The sequence below is a fragment of the Apteryx mantelli genome, chromosome 1 (assembly GCF_036417845.1).
Source record: "Apteryx mantelli isolate bAptMan1 chromosome 1, bAptMan1.hap1, whole genome shotgun sequence".
NCBI lineage: Eukaryota > Metazoa > Chordata > Aves > Apterygiformes > Apterygidae > Apteryx > Apteryx mantelli.
Window position 1 is genome coordinate 163,503,301 of NC_089978.1, and position 23,276 is coordinate 163,526,576.

General features: G+C 46.3%; 1 protein-coding gene across 7 annotated transcripts in view; it reads right to left on the reverse strand.

The window, feature by feature from the left end:
• Nucleotides 1-1,004: 1,004 nt before the first annotated feature.
• Nucleotides 1,005-23,276, reverse strand: part of RBFOX2 (RNA binding fox-1 homolog 2) — a 210,699-nt gene continuing 188,427 nt past the window's right edge. For 4 of the 7 annotated variants that reach the window (XM_067309187.1, XM_067309177.1, XM_067309171.1 and 1 more), the window contains 2 exons: nt 2,583-2,805; nt 1,005-1,893 (listed from right to left, as the gene is read on the reverse strand). In XM_067309187.1, the coding sequence (XP_067165288.1) occupies nt 1,747-1,893; nt 2,583-2,805 (370 nt within the window). In that variant the 3' untranslated portion in view covers nt 1,005-1,746. Of the gene's footprint in view, nt 1,894-2,533; nt 2,806-23,276 lie in introns of those variants that run through there. The other 3 variants (XM_067309194.1, XM_067309249.1, XM_067309239.1) reach the window with 3 other exon arrangements.

Here is a 23,276-nt window from a genome sequence, read left to right on the forward strand (position 1 = left end):
CCCCTCAGGCTGGATCTAACCAGAGAAACTGCACGATTCACATGGAGTTGGCTAGCCAAGGCTTAGCACCTGAAACCGCTTTTCAAGCTACAGTCATTTCTGAATAACCCTTGGGCAGCCTTAGACGCAGTATGACCCTCAGCCTTTCCTCACACCTCAGTTAAATCAGGTCAATTCTGCCCCACCATGGTACAAGGGTAGGGAGAAGAAGACAGGAAAAGGCAGGCACCTTGCCGGACTACCTACCACTTCAGCTCCGTGGTGGGATATGCACTGACACCTGTAAACACAGTGCAACATGCACCTCAGCGAGACCCCCAACAAAACTCCAAAATGGTATGGAAACCTAAGCTTGGTTCTTAGCACAGTATACGCTGCTGTTGCAAGACTCCTGCTGGGCTAAGCAGCCCTGCTTTTTGTGGTCTGGAGAGAGCGCAGCACTCATTCAGCAGCTGGACTGCTACTGGGACCTGAAGCTGCTTGTACGTGCTACCTCGCGGTGCTGCTCTGTTGCCATGTTCTGCATTACTTGAGAAACCTGCTCTCACTGGAAAGCAGAACATAGTGATAGGCTCCCTTTTTTGCACAGACAAAATACAGAGCACATAGAGGAAGTAAATGGTCTTTCCGTGGCCACGACCTCTCAGCTCAGTAGCCATGACTTTCAGTCAGTGAGTGCTTCCCACAACTCAGAGATGCTGGGTCTAGACTGCTGTTTTGCATTTCAGTCCAGTAACTAGGTCATGACCCCATGCTGACATCTGAGATCAGCTCCAAAGCTGAGGTACTGTCATCCATATGCAAACATAACCGGTACGTATGTGGTGTCCTGAGTCACCCGGGTGAGACAGATTCCACGTGCTGTTCGCGTCATGGACTGGCACCGCAGTATCAGCACTGGCAGACAGATATGTACACAAAATACCATTTGGCCCTTTTCTTCTTTCTCCATCTCCCCCACTTCTCGCTGAGGCATGCCTACAAAGCAAGGAGCAAACACAAGACAGTGGTGCAGAAATTTTTATTTACTGAGAAACACATAATTTACTTCCCAGTGCAACAGAAATTCAAATGCGTAGCAGTGGCTGCCATAAACCTACAGATCACAGGGAGTACTACTCTTGGTAGTTTTACTAACATGAGTTTAGCAACTAATGCAAGTTGCCAAACTGGCAGACCCTGAAGACTGACTAGCTCCACTCACCCCCACAAAGCGAGGTAACACCAGTGATTGTGCTGAAAGCTCTCCACAGCAACCTGCTAACAGTCTCAGCTGGGGGAAGCATGGGGAATGGGACACTGTGTCCCTGCTTCCCATTCTGACATCCCTTTCCCATCATTTGAGACAACCTTTCATCCTCTCATTCCCCTGCAGTCCTCCGTGCTCCTCTTGCTTCTTCACATCCTTTCGTATCTGGCCATGCCATTCCCCTCTCGAATGAGACTGGGTCTTGGGGAGGGGGAAAGGAAAAGGGATAGGCAGAAGCTCACAGATAACCTCTTACATTATTTTTCCTAAGAAAACAGATTATTTCTTTTGTATACATGAAGCCAGGAAAGGACAAAGATTAATCATGGACATTATTCTGAGTGCCTCTGCGCTGCCTACAGTGATTCTTGGCCTCTCATCAAAGCATTCCCACACATCTTGGATGGCCAATTGTGAGATGTACAAAACAGTGCTGGGGAAGCTACTCTAAGATGCAAGGCCAGGCCTCCAATGTGGTGTCCTGCTGTGCGTATGTGCTAACCCTGGAAACCGAACTCCTTGTACTTGCTGGCCATGTCATTTCGGAACAGCTCCAGGGCCTTCTTCATTGCAGCCTGGGAATCAGCCCCAAAGTCTGCAGAGTGCTTTTCGGCAATGACCTTGATGATGACTTCAGAAATGAACTGTGAGGAAGGAGAGAGAGAAAAAAACAGAAGGGACGCTCAAGGTTTATTTTCAGAAAATCTATACTGAGAAATAGGTTGCAGATCCTTGAAATATCTCCAAGCTAATTCAGTAGCCCTTCCCACAGTCTCTGGAGAGACAGTGTGGTCTAGCATGCAAGATCCTGGCCTGGGCAGAAGAAACTGGGCTCTGTTCCTAGCTCTGACACTGATCTGCTTCATGACCTTGAGTAGACCATGGTGCTTCCCACTCTTTGTCTGCCTCATCTCTTAAGGGTGTAGCTTCATGCCCTGTGTTTGTACAACACTTAGTTTTGTAGGTCTTGGTCTCCAACGGATCCTCCAGAGCTTACGCTAAAATTGTATGTCCCTTGTGTCCAGCCACTGACTTTTCTTATATAATGTGATTTCTTAGGCACACAGAGGCCACATGAGCTGGTTTATTATTGTCTAGGGTTGCTCAGACTGCATATGGTGTTTGGAATGGAAAGTCTAAACTTGGAGATTCACATACCATGAGCTGAGTACTTTCTATGCATCCTCCTACCTGTACACAGAAACCACTGACTTGAGGGAGAACTCACTGAAGTCCAACTAGCCATCAGTAAATAAAAGTGCGACTCTCATAAAGCTGTCTTACGTGCTTTCACTGGACATCAGACGCCAAGATTCCCAGCCCTTTTGCATACCTCCAGATATTTGACAGGTATTTTGTGCTTGGTGGCATGGCTTTGAGCCAGGGGTTTCAGCTCTGCCTCATGGTTACCCTTCTGCTTCAGGATTTTGCCCAGCTGGGTAAGGACAGTAACTCCATGTTTCTTCAGATCTTCAGAGGCCTTCATCTGATCGGGTGTCGTCAGACCTTTGAACTTTTCAAAGCGATCCAAGGTCTCAGGATGGTCATGAAAGAGTCTGCAGACAGAAGCAGGGGGACTTGTGAGACCTGAAAGAGCTACCCTCTGGACCAGAGCCAAGGTCCAGCTACTCTAGGTGTTTCAGAGTATTTTGACAGGCAGATGTGTGATAACCTGCTTCCATCCTTGAGGAAGGCTCTTAGCTAGTCCCTGCTAGTAGAGGTTACTCTTACCTGGGAACTCTGAAACTTTAGATCTTTTCCAAATAGTCACTATTCACAATCACAGCATGTATATCAGCTAGGCAAGCATTTCTTCCCACTCTGAATGTTTTTCATCCTTTCTCTGATAGGTTGTTCCATAACCTGATGACACTGGGTGTGCAAACTTTCCTTTTCTAACTATTCTGTCCAGGCTGCCTTTTATCATTATCAAATGCCCCTTGCCTTCCAGAGCAAAAGCACCTGAGACACTTCCCTTTGACTATTGTATCTAGTTCAGCCCCATCCTCTTACATATGTCCTGTCTAATATAACCATCCTTATCTTTTTCCTTTCCCTCTGCCTGTGAGAGACACTGCCCTAAATGTGTCCATCTGTAGTGACAGGGCAAGTGTCCTTTCTTCTTTTTTTTTTTCTTTTTTATTTTATAGTTGTTCTAACTCTTTGGCACCAATCCCTTGGGTTATGTCAACTGTATTAGGATACAGGCAAGAACCAAAGCTGGCTGGGGCACCAAAAGGTGAGTTCTTGCATTTATCTAAAGGAAAAACAAAACCACTTTTCTTCACTCACTCTATTACTGAGAAGCCAACCTGTCCTTCCTCCAGCCTGCCATCCTCCTGCAGTGAGGTATTGTATCCCCTATGCTCTCACCAAGACCCTCTTCTCAGCCCATCTCTGCACTGACCAGGAGAGGAGAGTGTTGGATGCTCCTCACACACACACAAAAAGGGGAGCAGCCCCTAGCCTCGTGTCCCTCACTTGCAGGACTCAGGTGTGCTTGAACATCAGCTCAGTGGGAGAGCTTACTGTGTCCCTTTCCTTGAGAACACAGACACAGAGGATCTTGGTTCCTGCCCTTTTCTCCCATCCCCCAGCTAAGCCCAGCTGCTGGCACTATGGTTCTGCTGTTGGGCACTCTAGCACCTCAAAGAGTCCTTGAGAGCAAGTGAATAACAGGAGCACAGGGCCTTCAGGCATGCTGGTGCCATGTCATTCAGTGCTATACGTAGGCACTTTGTTTCCAAAATGGAAATGAAATCAGGAAGATGAAAGGGTGGCCCAAAGCCAAGCTAGTGTTTTTCCCCCCTGCTTCGTCCCTGCTGCATTTCCTAGAAGACAGGATGCTGACACCATTGGCAACCAAATTAGTAGGAAATTTCACTCTTCTTCTTTGTCAGGCTCCTAGAATCAGGGTGAGAAGGGGACACTGACTGTCCTGATTATTCAGAGCAGTCAAATAATTAGGTATTGAGACATCAGCTCCCTTGTGCAAGCTTATTTGCAAACAGGTATTATACTCTCTGATGGGCATAATCTGACTGGTTGAAGCACCGGCAAAAGTAATGGCTGTCTTTACAGAAGGGGCCTGAGGCTGTATCCATGAAATGGCTCACCCAAGCTGCTTGAGGCAGTGTCTACAGCTCTTGAGCCCAAGACTTTAGTCACAAAACCAGCCTTCCTCTCACAGCGCAGTGGTCGCTCACTTTTCCTGCACTCAGAAGTTTTCTGGTGCTGGGATTATCCAAGAGGTTGCATCTCACCTTGAACTAAACATTCCTCCTACACAGGTGGCCATTTGGATGATGGCCAGACTCTCCATCTCATGATGTAATTATAGATTAGGCTACATAGACAACTATCTCAAGCACATGGAAAATACAAGCTGCCTTGACCAGTCTTTGACAGCTTTTCATTTCAAAGGTCTCCAGTGGGATCAAAACAAAGGATTTCTGTATTGCTTTTTGTCTTCTACCAGGTGCTGAGAACACCTTTCCTTTTTTTTTATATTTTTCCCTGGCACAGGTTGTTTCCCACTCAGGGAGAAGAAAGAGTTAGCAAAACTTTGCATCATGAAATGGGATGGAGTTATGATAGATACTGCATTTCTAACAAATCTCCCTCCATCGTGTCTGGCTATGGCTGAATCATGTCTGCAGAAGATGATATACCCCTGAGACTCTTGAAAATTCTTCCAAGGAGTAGTTTTTGTTTCCTTTGGATCACATCCATTTGAATCTATATTTTCTAAACGTATTCCCAAGATATGACATCTACCTAGCAGGCCTTTAACAATGCACAAGTGGAGACATTTCCAAATGAAGAGAAGTTTGTTGGGCTTTCCCTGCCTTTCTCCTCACTCAGAACTCCCTTGAGGGAACAAGAAATGACATGGGTTGGCTGGAGAGCACAAAGGCACAGGGGAGGCTGGTGTCGCCTGTTTATTTAATGTTACGCGCTGCCCCACAACACCTGTCTCTTCTTCTCTACTGTGCTACTAAAACATCATAGGGTCCAGACCACTGCAACCAGCTTTATTGGCATGTCATGACAGCCATTTTTCTTGTGGCTGCCTCTCACTGGGCTGTGACGTCTTTGGAGGAAAAATAGTATTACCTTTTTGGTCTAGAAATTGTTTTCACTGTCTTGTGGCACCTCCAGAGCCAAGAAGCCACCTAATGGAGGTGGACTGGCAAGGAGGGCTCAGGGTCCTGCTGCCCCCTCTAGCCAGTGTAACATACCTACTCTGAATCACGTGAGGGGAGAGTTGTCATGTTGCCACCCAGCTGCCTACCTCCCTTCCTCCCTTCAAATTGCAGTAGAACTGGACCATGATAAAGGACATGAATAAAACAGCCCCCCTGCTTTGGGTCATGTTTGAAAAGGCTTTGAATGGACTATGGATTTGTCAAGTGATGTGGGCTCCTCTCTTTAGCTGTACTTGAGATAGGAAACCCCCCAAGCAAGACTCCAGCATGCCACATCCCCACTTCTCTCCTCAGCATCCGCATCTTCTAGCACATTGTACTGAGCACAGACTAAGGGAGAGATCTGGGCAGTGTCCTTAAAGTACCTATGAGAGAATGCCCACACACCATTTACTCAGATACCACAGAACTGCAAAATGGAAACACCAAAAATGCATCTATATTCAGCACAAGAGCTTGTTTTGTGTTATATTCCACCTATAGAGACTGTCAGCAGATAGACAAAGCAAAGGATCCCAGAGGCAATAACAGGTGAAGATCCCACTGTTCCTGCCTTCAAGAAGGGTACACCCTAGTAATGAAAATCCACTCTGGAGACCTTCCATTGGGAAGGACTTCAAGGACATTGAAATGCATGTCTGTAAGAGGCTGCAGAAACGCACGAGGGAATAAACTGCTCTCTGGGTCAAGCAAGGCCAGGACATAAAGTCACGGGCTTAAACTCCAGCAAATGAGACTTAGGCAGGACATTAGGAAAAGCTCTTCATGTGTAAGAAGAGCAAACCATTGAAATGACTTGTCTTGTGAGGAGACTATGAGTCTCCATCCCTGCAGGTCTTTAAGGACAGGCTAGGATCCAGCGTCAATCCCATATTGTTTCCTGCTCTGAGCCAAGACGCTAACCTCTGTGACATCAAGACCCCTTCCAGACTGCATTTCTGTGTCTCGCAGCTTCTGCCCGCAGTGTTTCCCACACTGGACATCAGGAGTGCAAATACAGCATGGAGCCAGGGGTCCTCTCAGATGGGGATCTCACCACAGCTCCCACTCTGACTCCAGAATCACAGAGAAGAGGAACAGGGGGAAGGATGTGCCTCAGACCTAGACCTCAAATTCCTCATCAGCTAGTGCCCAAGTTTTGCAGTGCAGATTTCTAGGGGGTCTGGCCAAAGGGAGGAATAGGATGGGCAGGGCTCTGCCAGGAGACAGTAAGGGGAGCAGAGAGAAAGACTCAGGTAATTCACAGTCAATTTATTGAAATCAGGAGATTCCAAGAAATTTGTCATAGACGTGATTTTTTTCCCGTCCTTTCCTTCCCTGCCTCCCCAAAGCTTTGCTGCAGAGCATCTGAAGGCCCAAGATACACAATTCACTTCAGTATTTCTTGTCACTGTGCTTGGGCAATGAAGATCCAAAGCAGAGCTTTAACAGCAGGTTACGCAAAGGGAGCAATAAAGTCCCACAATCTTTTGAAAGCAGGCCTGCTCCTGTGCCCATGGACAGATGGAAAGACAGAAACACAGCCACTTTACAGAGTGAGTAATTTTTAACCCAGAAACCATAGCAATGGGAAAACCACTGCCCTAAAACAAAGTAAACAGGCAGTTAAAATGAACACAGAGACACATGAACACAAGCTTCAATACTAAATAGATACCTTCATTGGTCTCTCATCAAAAGCTCTCAGCTTTGCTCTTAGGACCTAGGTTTCTTGCCTACCTCATTAAAACTGCATGCCCATGGCCTGCGAGGTCGGACTCCACCTTTGCCCAGATGGTCAGGACTTGCTGCCATTCGTGATCGCTGAGCCCCATGATTCGCTGAAGGGAGGTGGAGATGTGGGGAGACTGTTTCCCGGAGTGCTACCTGCAGCCTTTCCCCAAAGGGTGGCTGGTGAGCTCACCCACAGGATTTATATCCCCTCCTCACAGACCTACACCTGTCAGTCACAAGCTGGACATCTTGCTCTCTTTCAGGCTTGTCTAACCTAATCAGCCTCTCTTTTTTTTCCTAGGAAGCTATTTCGGGCCAGGTGCTATTGTGGGTGCCACTGTTGGCAAAATTTCTGCTTTTCGCATTGGACTGGCACATGTCCCGCTTTAGACAGAAAGGGCACTGCCTAAACACAGTGCCAGGAGCCTGTCCCGGGTTCCTGTCCCAAGGACCCAAGAGACAGAGTCAGACTATTCAGCAAGAGATTCCTGAACAGCACCGTCATCTGCAAGGCCTCCCCCGCCTCCCCTTGCTCCTGCACTGCCAAGGGCAGGCAGGAAGAGATGCTGGGCCATCTGGTAGTGTCAGCTCAGTCTCTTCAAAGTCCTTTCCTTTTCCCTGTTGATCTTATTTTCCTTTTCTCCTTTGGGAACACACACCATTAACTTGTAGAGAAAAACTCAGTGTTAAAAGAGACATCCTCAAGAGCTAATCATATACAAAGTGGCCTGAGCATCTCCCCAGCCTCTGCAGGAGGGAGGAAGGGGATGAAAACTATATGGGAGCCAATTACCCTGCACCTGCCTGCTGAGGTCCTTCTGCCTGCCTCTCCAGGAAATATCCAGTATTAGCCACCAACTGAGATGGGATACTGGAGTTGACAGACCTGCACCTGAGCCAGGAGGGTAATTTCCAGTGGGCTGACCCATCCAGTCCCAGAGACAATAGGACATGATAGGGCTCAGTTCAGTGAGAGCCCAGTAAGGGGCTAAGGTCTCTAGCTATCTCTGTCAAGCCAAATATTGGTGTTGGGAATGCATGTACTTGCTGGGACACCTCCCAGCCTTTCTCCTCCAGCCTCCCTCAGAACCAGTAATGGCCTGGCACACCAACGGATTGATTAACCCTTTCCAAGGCCAAAAGCTGACTGCAGTCACAGCGCACCCCGATAACAAAACCCAGTTAACTCTGTTGTCCAGAAGTGTGAACGTAATTCCGGACAGGGAGCACAGGTTGCAAGCCTTGAGAGGAGAGAAATGTCAGTCAAGAGATAAAGATACCTTCCTGGGACTCAGGAGAGCAGTATTCAATCTCGCAGTCCCTACCACAGCACTGCACAACCTAGGGCAAATCACTGCCTCTGCTCCCCATCCATCCTTTGCAACATGGGAACAATCTCTCTGCTCCAGCATTGCAAGTAAAGAGAAGTGCCTGTGTACAATAGCAAGAAGGTACCTACAAGGACCTAGGTACAAAGCCTAACGCCCCTCAGAAGCACATAGTTTTAAAGGGACTAGCTTGGGTAGGAAGGTTGGGAGAAGCCGAACAGAGGTGTTAGCTGGTGTCCAAGCCTAGAGATAAAGAGAATTTTGACCATTACATTTAGCAAGTATTTGTCAGTCTAGTCAACTAGTAACCTTGTAGTCCTCCTTTTCTCTCTCCTCTACACAGCAGGTAACTTCAGATCCAGAAATCCACATCCAAAACACTTCAGAGCCAAGGATTCATTCTGATTTACTTTTGTAAACCCCATGGCACTTCCCACTATCCAAACTAAGCTAAACTGATGGAAAAGAGTTTTGGACTCCTCCAGTTAATTCCTGTATGTTGTTCTCCACAGCTGAGGGCTGAGACTAGAGAGATCACAGTCCTGCAGCCTCACTCCTCAAGCACTCATACTATTAAACAAGCACCTGGACCATTCCAGCCTCAGCCTTGGGTAGGATCCTGAATACCGACCTTACTGTCTTACACACATTTCAGACATGACAGAAGCATACTCCTGGTACACAAGAGCCTGATGCTTTTGCACTGAATTTTGTCATACTACCCAAGCTGAAATTACTCAGTTGCCATAATAACTCATTTTAAATTTGGTCAACTCTCTTTTCTCTATAGCTTTCCCCAGGGCTGTGGAGCCAACAGTTTCTTTATGGATGTTAATGTTAAATGGTGAGAAGGCTTAAAAAGAGTATGGGATTACATACTGTTTTTTCCTTTTTCTTTTTTTTCTTTTTTACAAGTGAAATAGTAATGAAATGAAATCATAAGCACTTCCCCCTAGAGCTTAAATAAATAGATTCTAAAGAAATACTAAAAGGTTTATAGCACAGCAGACTATGTCTCAGTCCTGCATCTGTAAAAAGGACATAACATTTTAGCATCTATAGCCCTCTCCTCTTCCCCTCTGGGTAAAAGCTGTCACTTGCAAAAGACATAATCATCTAGATAAACTCAAACTGCTGAAAGCCAACATATTGGCCATCCCCTTTAAAAAGCTCTGGATGATTGAATAATCTTTTTTAAATAATGGCCACACGATATCCACACTGATACACTAAACACTATAGCATGTAGCAAAATGAGCATAAATGCATCGTTAATATTTTCAGCTGCAGAGTTGTATCAAACTTCACCCCCTCCTCCCGCATCATCCATCCCAGCAGTATGCTAGGGTCTCTCTGACACGAAGTGGGCACGTTCACAGCATTTCAAAGTCTCCGAGATGGACTACAATTAATCCTTGCCTAGGCCTGGCTACCTGGGCCCTGGCGGGCGTCTCTGAGCACCATAGCACCACAGCCACTGAGCAGCCCAAGCCTGGCTCTGTTGGCCAGGGCTTGCTACCATCTAGTGGTCACGGGCGACAGAGCCACGGGGAAGAGAGACCACATCCAAAACTCCTCCATCTCCGTCTCCACAAAACCACTGCAGCAGTAGTTCCAAGGGGAGCTGCAGGGGGAAGGCCTTTCCCCACGGCAGATGGAGGAGGAAGGGGATGCGCTATCACAGCCCTCAAAGCAACAGATTTCTTTCTGGCATGGGCTGTCACGGCTGGATCAGTTGTCATGCTCCAGCAAAGGCAAATGGCACACAGCTTTCCAGATGGCAGCTGACAACTTGGGGGCCCCCCTCTGCAAATTCCAATCACACAGTGGGGCTCAAGCAATTTGCAAGACCTGAAAGCAGACAAATCTCTCCCTTGCCCCAGAAATGCACCCAGGATATTGCAAGTTCAAGTAGGCAGGTTTTGTCAGTAGCCAACACTTAGCCAGGATCAACGTCCTCAAAGTAATTACAGAGAAATGAGAGCATCTCCATACAATGTAGAACTGCAACATCCAAGTGCCAGGAGCATCACAGGATTCTTGTCACAGTTCAGTGACAGATGGTAGAACTTCTTTAATGTACTTATTTTCAGTTTGCTGTATAAAGACAGTTTATTTTTCTTGAAAGAGCCACATGTTTGGGCAGCGGGGCCCTCAGCTGTTTGTTTAGACTTGCCTGTAGCTTTGCATCAAGTTGAAGGCAGGTGGAAGAGGCTGCTCCTTTCCCCCAGCTATTGAGCACTGGTTGATGGGGTGGGAGAGAATCCAGAGAGTGGGATGAGAGCATAGGAAAACCCCATGGAAAAGCAGCAGAGCCACAGCAGGCTTTCCTAGGGATTGCATGGACTGGTTTCAACCCAGGAAGTCACTAAAAGCTACTGTCCTTTGGGAAAGGACAACCCCCCACTCCTGCCCCTGAAGGGCACAGCAGGCAAGGGAAGAATCATTTAAGGCAAAACGATGGAAGCGATCATGTAATACTTCACCTCTCATGGATTCTTCCTCAACGGATGGCAAAGTGCTATAGGCATTAATGAATTTAGAACATACAACAACTTTGCAAATGGAAATGTTGCTTGTTGTCCCCTTTTATGAGAGATCAAAGAAGTTATGAGACTTACTCAAGTCCACAAACAGTGCCAGTCAAAGAGCAAGGACTGGATCTGGGGTATGGTTTTAGAAACACCAGCTGTTTGTTGGTCATTAATATGGGGCCCAGCCACACAGGAGGAGCTGGGAGGCATGGTAGGAATTTCAGACCAGCAACAGGGAGGAATCACTTCCAAGTCTTTTTGGCCACATTCAAATTTTCTTAGAATATCACTATTGTGAAGAGAGAAATTTAGCCACAGCCAGTAAAATGAGCATACCAGAGCCCAATGGTCCCTCACATTTCCTTGGCAGTTAACATAACATATCTGATTTCTAGCCCTGTCTTCTTTGCAGTCAGAACTGCTGAACGTAGGAAAAGGTGTATGCAAGAAAGAGACACTAGTAGAAATCATGCGTATTTTTTCATTTGAAGTATGTTCATGAAAAATACTGTTGGAGATGATGGGAGAGATATTGCAAAAGAGGTGCATTTTTCTCAAAAAGCAACAACCCAAACTATTGTGTTTGTTTAGACATCACAACTGCTCAGAGGAGTGAGCAGATTTTTTTGACTGAAAACTTTTTCATTTAATGAACCCTTTCCCCACAATACAATAAAAAAAAATCAGAGCCGCTGACAGTTCTATGGCTCTGAGTGATAGCTGTTGCCCCAGCTCTGCTGTTGTATAAAGTGTATCATGGCGTAATTATGATACGCACTTGTCTGCCAGGGGAGCAGTCAGTGGGAACGCTGGTTCTCAGAAAAATCCGGGCATATTACATAATTATAAATTACATAATTATGTATTGCATAATGCTGGGAAAAGGCCCTTTGCAAGCTCTCGGGATTGGTCTTCATTAACTCAGCTTTGGTTTCTATGGCATTTTTGTGATATACAGCTTCTTCTAAGGAATCCATTTGCACTTTCTTTTAGGAGCCTGTAGCCCAGTCCATGCAGACAGACAAGATGCTGGGTCTACCAGCAGTGGCTAGCTAGAGATGTAAATGCAACAGCAACTGGATCTTACAGCCATTGCAATGCAAGGGCATTGGGTTTGCTGTGGCTGTACCATTGACTTCAGTGCACGCAGGATCTGGCCTTTGAAGACTATCAGATAAGAAACTGTATGAAACCCTATGCATTACATATCATCTGCCTCTAGCAGAAAACAAGGAAAACTGTAATTGGTGGTGGCAGTGGCCAAATCCCTTCTGTGCTCTCCCTTCTCTTCCCCTGGCTCTTAAACACTGTTCTCAGCAGGGCAGGGCTTCTGGACACTGACAGATTTCAGCAGCTGGCGGGGGGGGGGGGGGGGGGGGGGACCTGAGCCACTTGCCAAAAAGGAAGAGGAAGGGTCAGGAGGGAGAGATTTCAACATCAGGACAAGATTTGGGCTGTGGATTTGCGCAGAATTGTGCTATGTACCTCACCTATCACTATCTTGGCATGGATTCTTTCAGGGATCAGGTCCTGCACCATAAAGTCAAAAGCAGCTTTTCCTTTTCTTCAGTACTCACAGGATCTGGACTTTGGAGACTATCAGACAGGCAACAGTAAAACTCAGTTGTTTTCTTTCTTCAGATGGTTCACAGGTTAATGCTGAGCTTTGGCATGACAGACCCACAGTTTCATGCAATAATCTAGGTATGCTCCTACACTGTGATGCACAGTGCATGTAACACTGAACTTAAGCTGGATGTAACATTTACCTGGGTAAGCAGGAGGTTTATTGCAGGCCAGTACTTGGATTCAGTGGAAGAACAAACAGGAAAGCAGCAGTGCAGTCCAGGACTAGAATATTCAGGCTCTAATGTAGAAGCCAACAGGGAGAAGTGACATGTCTCCAAAGTCATGTGTGCTGTCTCTGGGGATGCAAGCCTTTTCTGCAGTGCTGGGAAAACTAGAGCACAAAAAAGCTGAGGATTTCTGTGGGAAACTGTGAGTTCAATTAAAGGAAGAAGGAGTATGACCAAAAAACAGCAGGCAGCATTTAACACATTGCCCATCCCAGAAGAAAAGGGAAGAAATGATTTTTAGGATAGAGCTTGGAGACCTGGAGATCTCTAGGAGTCAGTGGGAAGACACCAAGTAACTGTGACATATAGCTGTCCCTTCAGGTGGACTAAACTCCTAGGCAGTCATGAAATAATAAAGCAAGCAGGGAATTCTTTCCTCATCCCTCACCACCAAAAAAAATACTGTAATTAGAACAATCCGGGGAACAACTGGAAAATGCAAGGGCTACAGAGAAAGGAAAGTTATCACAGAAACCTGCATGGTAAAAAATGTCAAGTGTTCAGCATGCATATGATATTGTGCAACTGCCTGACGCCCCAAACTCTGTAGCTCAGAGCTATGAGTAGGGAGCCATAACAGAGACACTTGCAGTGTGACGGAGGTTGAAATTTCATGACAAGGTTAGACTGAAATCCAGGCAGCTGAAGAAAGGGGTTGTTCCCACCCCATGACTTATGCCAGAAAGGATCTTTACCCACCTCTTCATGGGGCCTCAGGAACAAGGGTGCTGGGGACAGAGGGGTGCTGGGCATGCTTTGGGCATGGCTGATGCAGCAGAAGCGGATCTCAAGCCCTCTCACCCCAGGCTCCTGCAAAGGCAGCAGCAGACTCAGCATAGCAGAGACCAGAGTGAGAGCGGAATCAGAGATGATAAAGTTGAGCCACTGTGTAAACAAGTGTCCTTCTGCAGGCTCACATACACATGCAGAGTCTGTACCAAACTGCCATTACCTGACTGTTGATTAAACTCTCTCAATAATGAAAACTTCTTAACCTCTGAGCAGCCCCTTGAGGACGAGGTACTAATGAGGGTACAATGCACAGCTCAGTTGTGGACTCTCAGGATCCCAAGAAGGGGTGGGAGAGATGAGCTCTGCATGGTAAAATTGACTGATACAGCCACAAAGTGCCTTGCCCAGTGCCAGCGGGACCATGGAGCAAGCAAGTGGACCTCAAGTTACCAGTATGTAATCTGAGGCTGTGCTATGGTGTATTTTTATGTTGGATTTGGAGTCAATGCCAGCATAGCCTCTCTCCCTCCATAATGTTTGTGTAGCTCTTTATAAGGGCTTCAAATGATTTGGATCAAGGAACTTATCTGGGTTTAGGGTATCCGATTTATCTTTTGGTGAGTTTATTTTACAGCTGGATCAGTTCTGTGATCCGTTTTTCACACAGCTGGACCAATATATCCTGCCAGGGGGAAGTGGGAGGCAGATCTACTTACATAGGCAGCCCCTGTCCAAAAATAAAAAAATAAAAAATCAAGCCATCTTCTAAAACGAAAGGCAGCACTGTCTAACCAGTGACATGGCATGCGCAAATTAGGGTTTCCCTTTGCCTGAGTTTTGTGGGGGTAAAGGGGAAGAAAAAGATAAGCATCTTTTCCCCCTCACCTGCAAAACAGCCTCTAATCCACAGAGCACAGAGCTTCTGCAAGATGAGAGCCCATGGGGAAGCCAAGATCTACCCCTAATTTGTATTGATGCTTACATGTGCCTTTTAATGAGCTTCAACAGATTCTTGCTTCCAGCTGAAGTTGGCCACTTTCAAAGTTCACGGTCCCATTTTGCATTATCATTCTAATACCTCCCTTAGGGAGCAGAGCAAAAATCAGGTCTTTTTCCCTTTTAAGAAGCAGCACCAATTTAAACAGTTCCTAATCCAGCAGTGTTTTCTGTGCTCTGCCACTCTTACGGGGAACACCTTCAGGGAAACTGGTCCTGCTGGGAAAAAATACTCAGCAAAAAATAAACACTTTCTTCAAGCAGATCAACACCGGGTGGCAGTGAACACCCTAAACACAATGCTGGCACTGGCCCATGGATGGCCTGACGACAGCAGCAGAGTATTTACCACTGAATCTGGGATGGGGTCTCTGTCTTGCATCTCTTCCCCTGTATCTTCCTGCTTGCAATTTTATTTTGTTTTCATTACTATGCTTGCCATTCATACAAATCTTTTCACTCTCCTGTTTTAGGGTCCTGCTGGCAAGACAGCCACAGTGGTGGGGTTCAATAGTGGCCACAAGCCCTGCCCAACAAACTAAGTATTGGAAGAGGCCACCTATGCTAAGCTCCCTGGTCCTGTACAACCATTGTATGAGTACAACACAGCATCCCTCTTAATCACTCAGGTTGGCTAGTCGTCTCTGATGTCTGGGGTCTCAGGCTGCATATACAGATGTCCCAGGCAGGGTACCTACCCAGGTAGGGAAATCTCACTTGTAAGCATCTTAAATGCACAAGATCCATGCACAATTGAAAGACCATCTAGCCTCTTCCTCCAACAGCATCCAAAAGCAGATGCCCAGGAAAAGAGTGTAAGAAGCAAGAACAATCCTACTCCATCACAGCAATTTGAGGCTAAGGGACTTCCCAAGGATATACTTGCATCTTTATGTTTAACAGCCTTAGGCAATTCTCCATGAGTTTATAATTTTTTAATCCTCTTATACTTGCTCCCCTCCCCAAAACTTATTTCAAACATGGTTGCAGTCTTACTGGGACAAGATGTTAAAAACAACCTATTAACTTTGTGACTCTGCACCAGATTAACCGATGAATGAAAACAGAAATCTGTTAATCACTTTCTAACCCTTCATAAACTGCTTCAAGGCATGTCCATTCTAAAAAAAGCAATAAAAATGGAGCTCCGTTTCTCTGGAAGATCTCTGTATGGTGCAGGGATCCCTACCTCTGGTGCTTTTTTAATTGCAGTTTCCCCGGACACCATGTTTTTATTTTTTGATCTTCTTCCTTCAGCTAAGAGCTCCAGTGCTGGTGGCTCAGCTGGTCGAATCCAGCTGGTCTGCAGAAGCATCTGCCTGGAAATTGCCTGCCTTAGCTTGAAGCCCCTTCATTTCCTTCCTCATCTGCTGCAACAGAGACCTTGCCACACATGGCGGCTCTCTTCTCTAAGCAATTCCATGCTAAGTCTCTGGGTTTTGTTGTTAGCTTCTTCCAGGGTTTTCTATCTGTGAGTTTACAGCAAGAGCCAAATTACACTAGATTTATTGTCCTCCTGAGTGAAAGGCTGCTGTTTGTTCGGGGGTTTTTTTCCTAGCACTTTTGCAGACCTGCAATTCACAGAGCTGTGAACAGTGCATTAGGCCCCCTTGCAGGACAGACCCAGCCTACTCTGTTTGCTGGGGCAGAAAAAGTCCAAATCACACACACACACACACACACACACACGCACACACACACACAGAAAAAAAAGAAACAGGCAAGGAGCAATGCAAGGATGAAAAGCCAAATAGTTAGGAGAAATGAGACTGCAGATGATAGACCAGAAAAAGCAAGCAGACATTTTTTGAGAAAAATAATATTACAAAAGTCTCACTGATCATAACCTGAGCTAAGAGGGAGTCTCTGGGGAAAGGAGGAGAGCTGGACAGAAATTCAGGTGGAAATTTTCTAAGACTGACTTGAGAAACCTGAGAGGAGAGCACGAAAAGTCAAGTCCAGCCAGTCTGATATCCAGGGAGTGTGTAGAAAGTCACTGAGCTGATATCTGCTTCCTACTCAGGACTACTGGCCTTGCTTTCAGGTGTTTGGCTTTATTGACAGAAACGGCCCCCCTTGTCTGCTGAGCGATGAACCTAATGCCAGGGAACTCCAGGGGCTGGCTTTGCCTATTAGCCTCGTGTCTTGGCCTAATTCAGAGAGACATTTAATACATGAGTTATTAAGAGTCATCTCATCCAACCAACTCATTACAGTTTACAATAAAACCATCAGAGGTTTAAGGCTGTTTTAGCAGCATCAGCAGCTGCAAGGCACTGCACAAAATATAGAGGAATGTCCACAAGAGGGAGAGTTGGTGCCAGTCTCAACAGTGATTTTGTGAAAACTGCACTCCCTGCCTAGCAATTGTAAGAGATCCATTCCTTTCACTTGACTTATCCTAGCAGAAATATTTCCTTCTGCTGCTGATTCACCTTACCTCTTCTGGCAGTTCACCTTTTCACATTAATTTCTTTCCTCCTCTTTCTCTAGCCAAATGGTGTTATCTTTTTCTTTGCTTGGGGTATGCTGAAAAACCACAATATACAGGCACTAGACAAGGTGTCAGTGAAAAGATGCTGTAATTACAACAGTGTCTCTCTCTCCCTGCTGCTCTGTTCATCTTTCCTCCCACTTTCATTGTGCCGTACTGGAAGCACGCCCCCTCCTGCCTGCCCCCAGGGAGTAATTCTCTGACCTCCCCCCATATCCCACCAAACCAGTCACTTGGAGGTGGCAGTCTTACCCCATATCCAGCAGTTTTGGAGAGCCCTGTTAGCCTCCCACATCGCTCCCTCAGCACACATCTAAAATGCCAGTTGTTCCTGCTAGGCTCTGGGCTCAGCCTGGACACCACAGGTGTAAAATAGTCTCTATTGTGACATGGGATTTTTAATCCATTTTCCAAAATAGTTTATGGCTACCAGTAATGAGTGCCCCTGGGCTTCTGCAGGACCAAGCATACTATGAGGAAGCTCCAGAAGACTCCAATGACATGGAAATGATGCAGGGTATGGTGGACAGGGAGAAGCGAAACCAAGAGACTCAAAGAGTCTCTTGGCCAAAAGAGGTTCTTGCGTATGCACCTAAGCCTTGGGAGTGCCTCCACATTTCTGGAGGGAAGCAAGAGGTATCTGTGTTTACTTTGTTATCAGTGAACATATTTGTTCAGAACAGTGAGGCAAAGTGAAGCAAAAAAAAAAAAAGTTCACCCTTAAAAGGGACAGTACAGAGAAAGGACAAGACTTTTCTGACAGAGATAGGAACAGTAAGGCTCTCAAAGGTGGCAAAGTGTCCAAAAGGGTAACCTGATGGGAACAAGACCACTGCAATAGGAACATTTAGCCAGGAAATGGATGTGAGGGTCATAGGCAGAGGAAAAGATCTCGCTTGGCAAAACATTGGGAAATCCAAGTTTTACAGATAAGAAATCTTCCCTCCCCTTCCCCATCCTCCTGAAAAAGCCAGTGAAAATGCATCAGTTTTTTTTCAATTTTTCTTCATGGGTCAAGACTTGTGTACGCAGCCACATTTAAGGAGGAGGAAACAACCCCCCCAAATCATAAGATGAATCTTGTGGAACTTCCTCCACCACAGATGATTTTCCAGAAAAACAAAGCAGCAGTGAGCTGATTCCCGGAAGCTCTCTGCATGGCTTAGGTTTGGTGGAATTTTTATCATGTTCACCTGTAGTCCATAAGCAATACAAAAAATAGTATCAGCATCCAAGTATCCAAGCAGCGCCAGAGCAACAACTGATCCATAAGCTGCTCTGGTGACAGCTGATCTCTTCCCTACCCCCTTTCAGACATCCTTATGTCCACGTGGGAAGGGGCACCTACCAGTGCATGCTCACAAACTGATAGCGTGCAATAGGTTTGAGCATATGCCAGCTGCAGGTCCAAGTTATGTGCCTCTCCCTTGCCATGCTCCATATACACTGCACTATGCAACCTATCCCAAGGGTAAATCCTCCACCCTGCACAGTCAGGCCTCAATGCCAACCTGAATTGATCTAGCTCTTCCCTTTTCTTCACTGATCTCTCTCACTGGGGCTTCAGTAAGACCTTCTCTGCACTAGAGTCTCTGCAGTCAGAGGCAAGTAGGCAGTGCTCTTTAGTTCTGACCCAACATAAGCAACAGCAGGATTCGCCCTGCAGGATCATCATACCAGCTCCACAAATAGCATCCCTAAGCCAGTTGGTCCAAGACCTTTCAGGATGTATTTTGGTGAGTTTGGCTAGTGATTTTTGGCATGTCAGCAACTCTGAGGTATGGGAAGAGACTGTTAATGAAGCTATTACAGTATTTCCAGGGCACTTTCCTAACCTGACATCAGACAGGTCCAATGAGATCCATAAAAAACACATTGCCAGGATCACTGCAGAACCCACAAACATGGCTTCCAGCATGTTGACCATGCCATTAGCCTCCGACTGCTAGTGCAAGCCTTGCTTGTGCCCAGCTGGCCTCAATGTAGTGGCAGCAGCAGAAGCTACCAGTGTTCCTGCAAGTCTGTATGAGAAAACTAGCTCTTCAGGGGAAACAAACAAAGCAAGGGATATGCTAGCAGAAAGACAATGCCAGATAGTGTTGCTGGCTCTCTCTCCAGGGAGGAGCATTTCCAGTCTGAGGAACAAAGCTGTGGACAATCCTCTGAAGCACATTGCTTCTGCTGCTATTAACATCTTGGATGTTGCATACAAAACTGCCCTGGGAAGAAGTGCTGACATACAAACATTCAAACTCCTAAGTACAAACCCAGCCTGAAGACTGGCCAAACAATTCACTGCAGGGGTGAGTGCGGTCCACCGCACAGCTGGGAAATCGGACAAGCAGGGGAAGGACAGTTCTGGCTGTGTCCAAAGAAAGGTGGCTATGTATCACCATGCCCACAGGGCCACCTGCCTTGCAGGATGTCCACACCTTTGTGAGACTACATGTTGAGGGGGAGGGAAGGAAATGCAAAGCCACTGAAGGAGAGAGAGATGCCAGCTCTACTGTAAACCAAATCATTAATCACTCTGCTCCATATTGTAACACTAGGATAAGGAGAGATCATGCACCCAGCTAGCCTTTTAGAGCATCTTAACACCATCCAACAGATGTAGAAATGCACACTGTGAAGAACTATCACCTAATCCCAACTCCTGAAGTTGGTCTGAGGATCTTACACAGCATAACCTGGTCAAATAGGGTATCCTGAGCAGATACAATAAGACAACAGTGTATGTAGCAGCTTAACAAATATGGCTACCTATTGCAGGCACCATATTTTAACTTGGCTTTAGATATGCTGTCAGGAAATAACATAACCAAAAGCCCACAGGGGTAAGAAGATGAAGAAGAAAGAGAAAGGCCAAGGCGCTCTTTGGAGGGGTGAGAAAGCAAGGTTATTTACAAATTGGCCAGTGGATATGTTTCTTTCTTATTCAGGATAAGAAAAATTAAAGCATCTACTGCTAATACAAATTTATCTTATGTTGACTGTGATATTTTAATAATATACAATTACTTCATATAGATTAAGATAGAAATAATAAAAAGAAGGGTTGTGCTCTGGGCAGACTTCCCCTGGCAGTGATTTCAGGTTCATGTGGAAGCTCTCACTTGCAGATGCTTCCAAAACCTCCTCTGACATTTAATTCTCAAACTTAAGAGCCTTTTCCCTAGCAATTTAGCTGCCTATTGTGTCCTTTGAAGTAATATTTTAGGTTTAAATTTAAATATTTATTCTCCTGACTACCATTATTTCCTCTCATTTATTATCCACATAACCACAAGTTTCATACATTCCCTACCCTTGTCAACACGCAACCATCCCCTGCTCTGTCTGCATGGACTGTTCTTCATTGGACAGCATGTTTGAAATCTGGAGTACAACTCTTCACGTGCATTGCTGAGATCCCCATTTCCCTGGGGTATGTTCCCACACTCCTTTCTGGGCACAGGCGAGGGACCCCCCAGCTCAATCAGCAAGAGCTCGCTTCTCCACACAGCGTGCAGTGATGGCAGAGAGGAATTGGAGCAGCAGGGACGCTGCTGTGATGCTGAGTCCTTCAGCAAGACTCGTTGCCTCCAGCACAGCACTGCCCTCATGCAAGACCTGAAGCTCCATGTTTAGGAGCATATTAAGGTTTAGAAGGAGACTTATCTTGGGAAGAGAGCTGAGAGCAAGATTTCTTATGAAACAGTTTCATCTAAAAGCAAAATTGAACAGAATAGACCTCTGATGCAATACATTCCCAGGAAACATCTTGGCAGAAATCCTCCGCTTCTGGCTGATGCTGGGGGGGGGGGGGTCTGCTCCAGGGCTCGCCACCACAAACAGAGAGAGATCGGCAGTCCCACACCAGCAAGGTCTGCCCCGCAGCCAGACGAGGGAGTTGCTTGCAGCTGCTCCATGAAATGGGTTGCCTTTGTCCAGCTATTAGCAGCAAAAACAGAAAAAAGCCTCTATTTCAGGGAGCAGTCAAAGGGTCAGGGGGTTCTGGCTTGCCGGAAACCTAAAAGAAATATTTTCAGCCTGAGTGAGATTGACACCAACATTTTCTTCTTCTTTTTTTCCTATGAAATCACAAGTGAACCAGAAGCCTTGTTTTTAGCCATCTCTACTCAGGAGTGAAATTACAACAGCAGCAAATGCTTTTCAAGCGCCTCAGTGAAGTATTAAACTTGCTCCTTCCTTTCTATTTTTGCCCACATGTGCATGCATTGTCAGCCTCCCTCTATCTCTGGAACTGCGAGGTTTTAAGTAATCTTGAAGCAGAAAGACATAAAACATATTTGCCCCAGACCTCCATCATTTTTGTATCAGAGTAGAAAACGCAGGCCATGCTGTGGACCAGATCATTGTGCTGCAAAGATGCACCCGATTACTGGCACAGTCAGCAGGGCAAGGGGCCATATCACACCGCAGGCAGCGAGTTATGCCCCAGTGAGTGGGGCTTTTCTTCCCCCTTTGGGTGTTGATACAGACAGCAGTCGATGTCTCTGCAGGGCCAAACACTGCAAATGCTCTGCAGGACGAGGGCCCAGCTGCGAGCGCCATGCGTTCCTCGCCACCAGCCTGGCAGCTACAAGCCTGGGGAAGCAGCAGTGAGGAGCTCTGCCAGGTGAGGGCTGAAGGCCTTTCCCTCACCTCCACACAAGCAGCTGCAATACCCCTGCCGTGACCTGGCTTAGTAACTGACAGAACAGATTTTTACAGTGATAGACCCAAGAAAAAAAAAAAAAAAAAAGGAGGGCTCTTTTGTGAAGGCTGAACACACACGCACCAGCTTTGCAGAAGCATTTTGTTCTCTAGCTGTGCATTCCCATCACGCTCACGCAGCCCAATACTGACTTCTCATTTGTAAATAAAAAAAGGATTTGAAACAAAACAATCTAATTACAGAATAAATATTTAGCTTGAAATGAGCAGACAGACATTCAAAACCATTTTCTGACATGACAGATGATCTGAAAGGAGCTGTGCTGCGGGCATTGTATGCTGTTCAAACTCAATTTAAAAATACATGGCGTAGTAGCAAAAATAGACATGACCCTAAGCACAAACATCGCCTCTCAGACAAACATCTCCTGTAAAATGCCACTGGTGATTTACATGGGAGCTGAACCCAGAGGCGCTGGAACAGAGTCGCCCACTTCCCTGTGCGTTACCATGATAAACCTATGGAAACTTCACTACAGCGACACACTCATGCTCATGCAGTGGTGGGTGCCAGGCTGTTGCAATTTTGGGACGACAAACCAAGTCTCAGTCTTTCCTGAAAACCTAAGGAAAAATATTGTCCCCCTTTATATGTGACCTCACCTTCAACTCTTAGCATGCAGGAGAGAGAGCCAAAATGACTCTTCCTACCTTTGCCACAGCTAAATTATTGTGACATTCAAATGACAGGTGAGAGCCAGGTAGTGAAGGAAGAATAACCTCTTCACCTTTAAAACACTGGAGAGTGCACGTCTAAGCATTCGCACCCCGGAGATGCTGAAGAGGGGGGAGACGCAGAAGCAGCAGCACCTCCCAGCAGCTCTGGCTCCAAGCCCAGCACAGCATGCTTGGAGATGGGCTTACCCTAAAAAGCTTTGTGTCAATCCTCCTGGGGTTCCTGAAGCAGTCTCAAGATCGCAGTGGAGGGGGATGGAGGTAGTGAGCCCAGTATTGGCAAGACGGGATGGGAAAAAGCCGCTCAGGGGCCACACATCACCTGCACAGGGGAAAGTGCCTCCAGCTCCCAAGTGTTTCTGAGCAGCCAGAGCCTGTGCTGGGTCCCTGTGGGAGCCAAGGGCATGACAGGATGTGTATATGACCCCACATGGGAAATGGGGAGCAAACACAGTTTCGGGGCATGACTTGGTGCTGTCTAGGGATAAATCTATGAGAGACCACATCACTGCAGGATGCCTTTGCAGATCCATCATGCTCTGTGCATAGAAAACCAGTGGGGCATTTACTGGGTTAGATACAGAAGCAAAACCTTAAAGGCAGTAGCTCTGGGACATGAATGCATGAATAAGCAAATCAAACAGTACTAGCAAGTTGCTGTGCCCATGTCCTAGGAAAGACATTAACTGAGCAACGCGGTATCTCTGCAAGGTCATCCTGTCATCTAACAACCCACATGTTTTGATATCAGAAATACATAAAATTGCAGAGA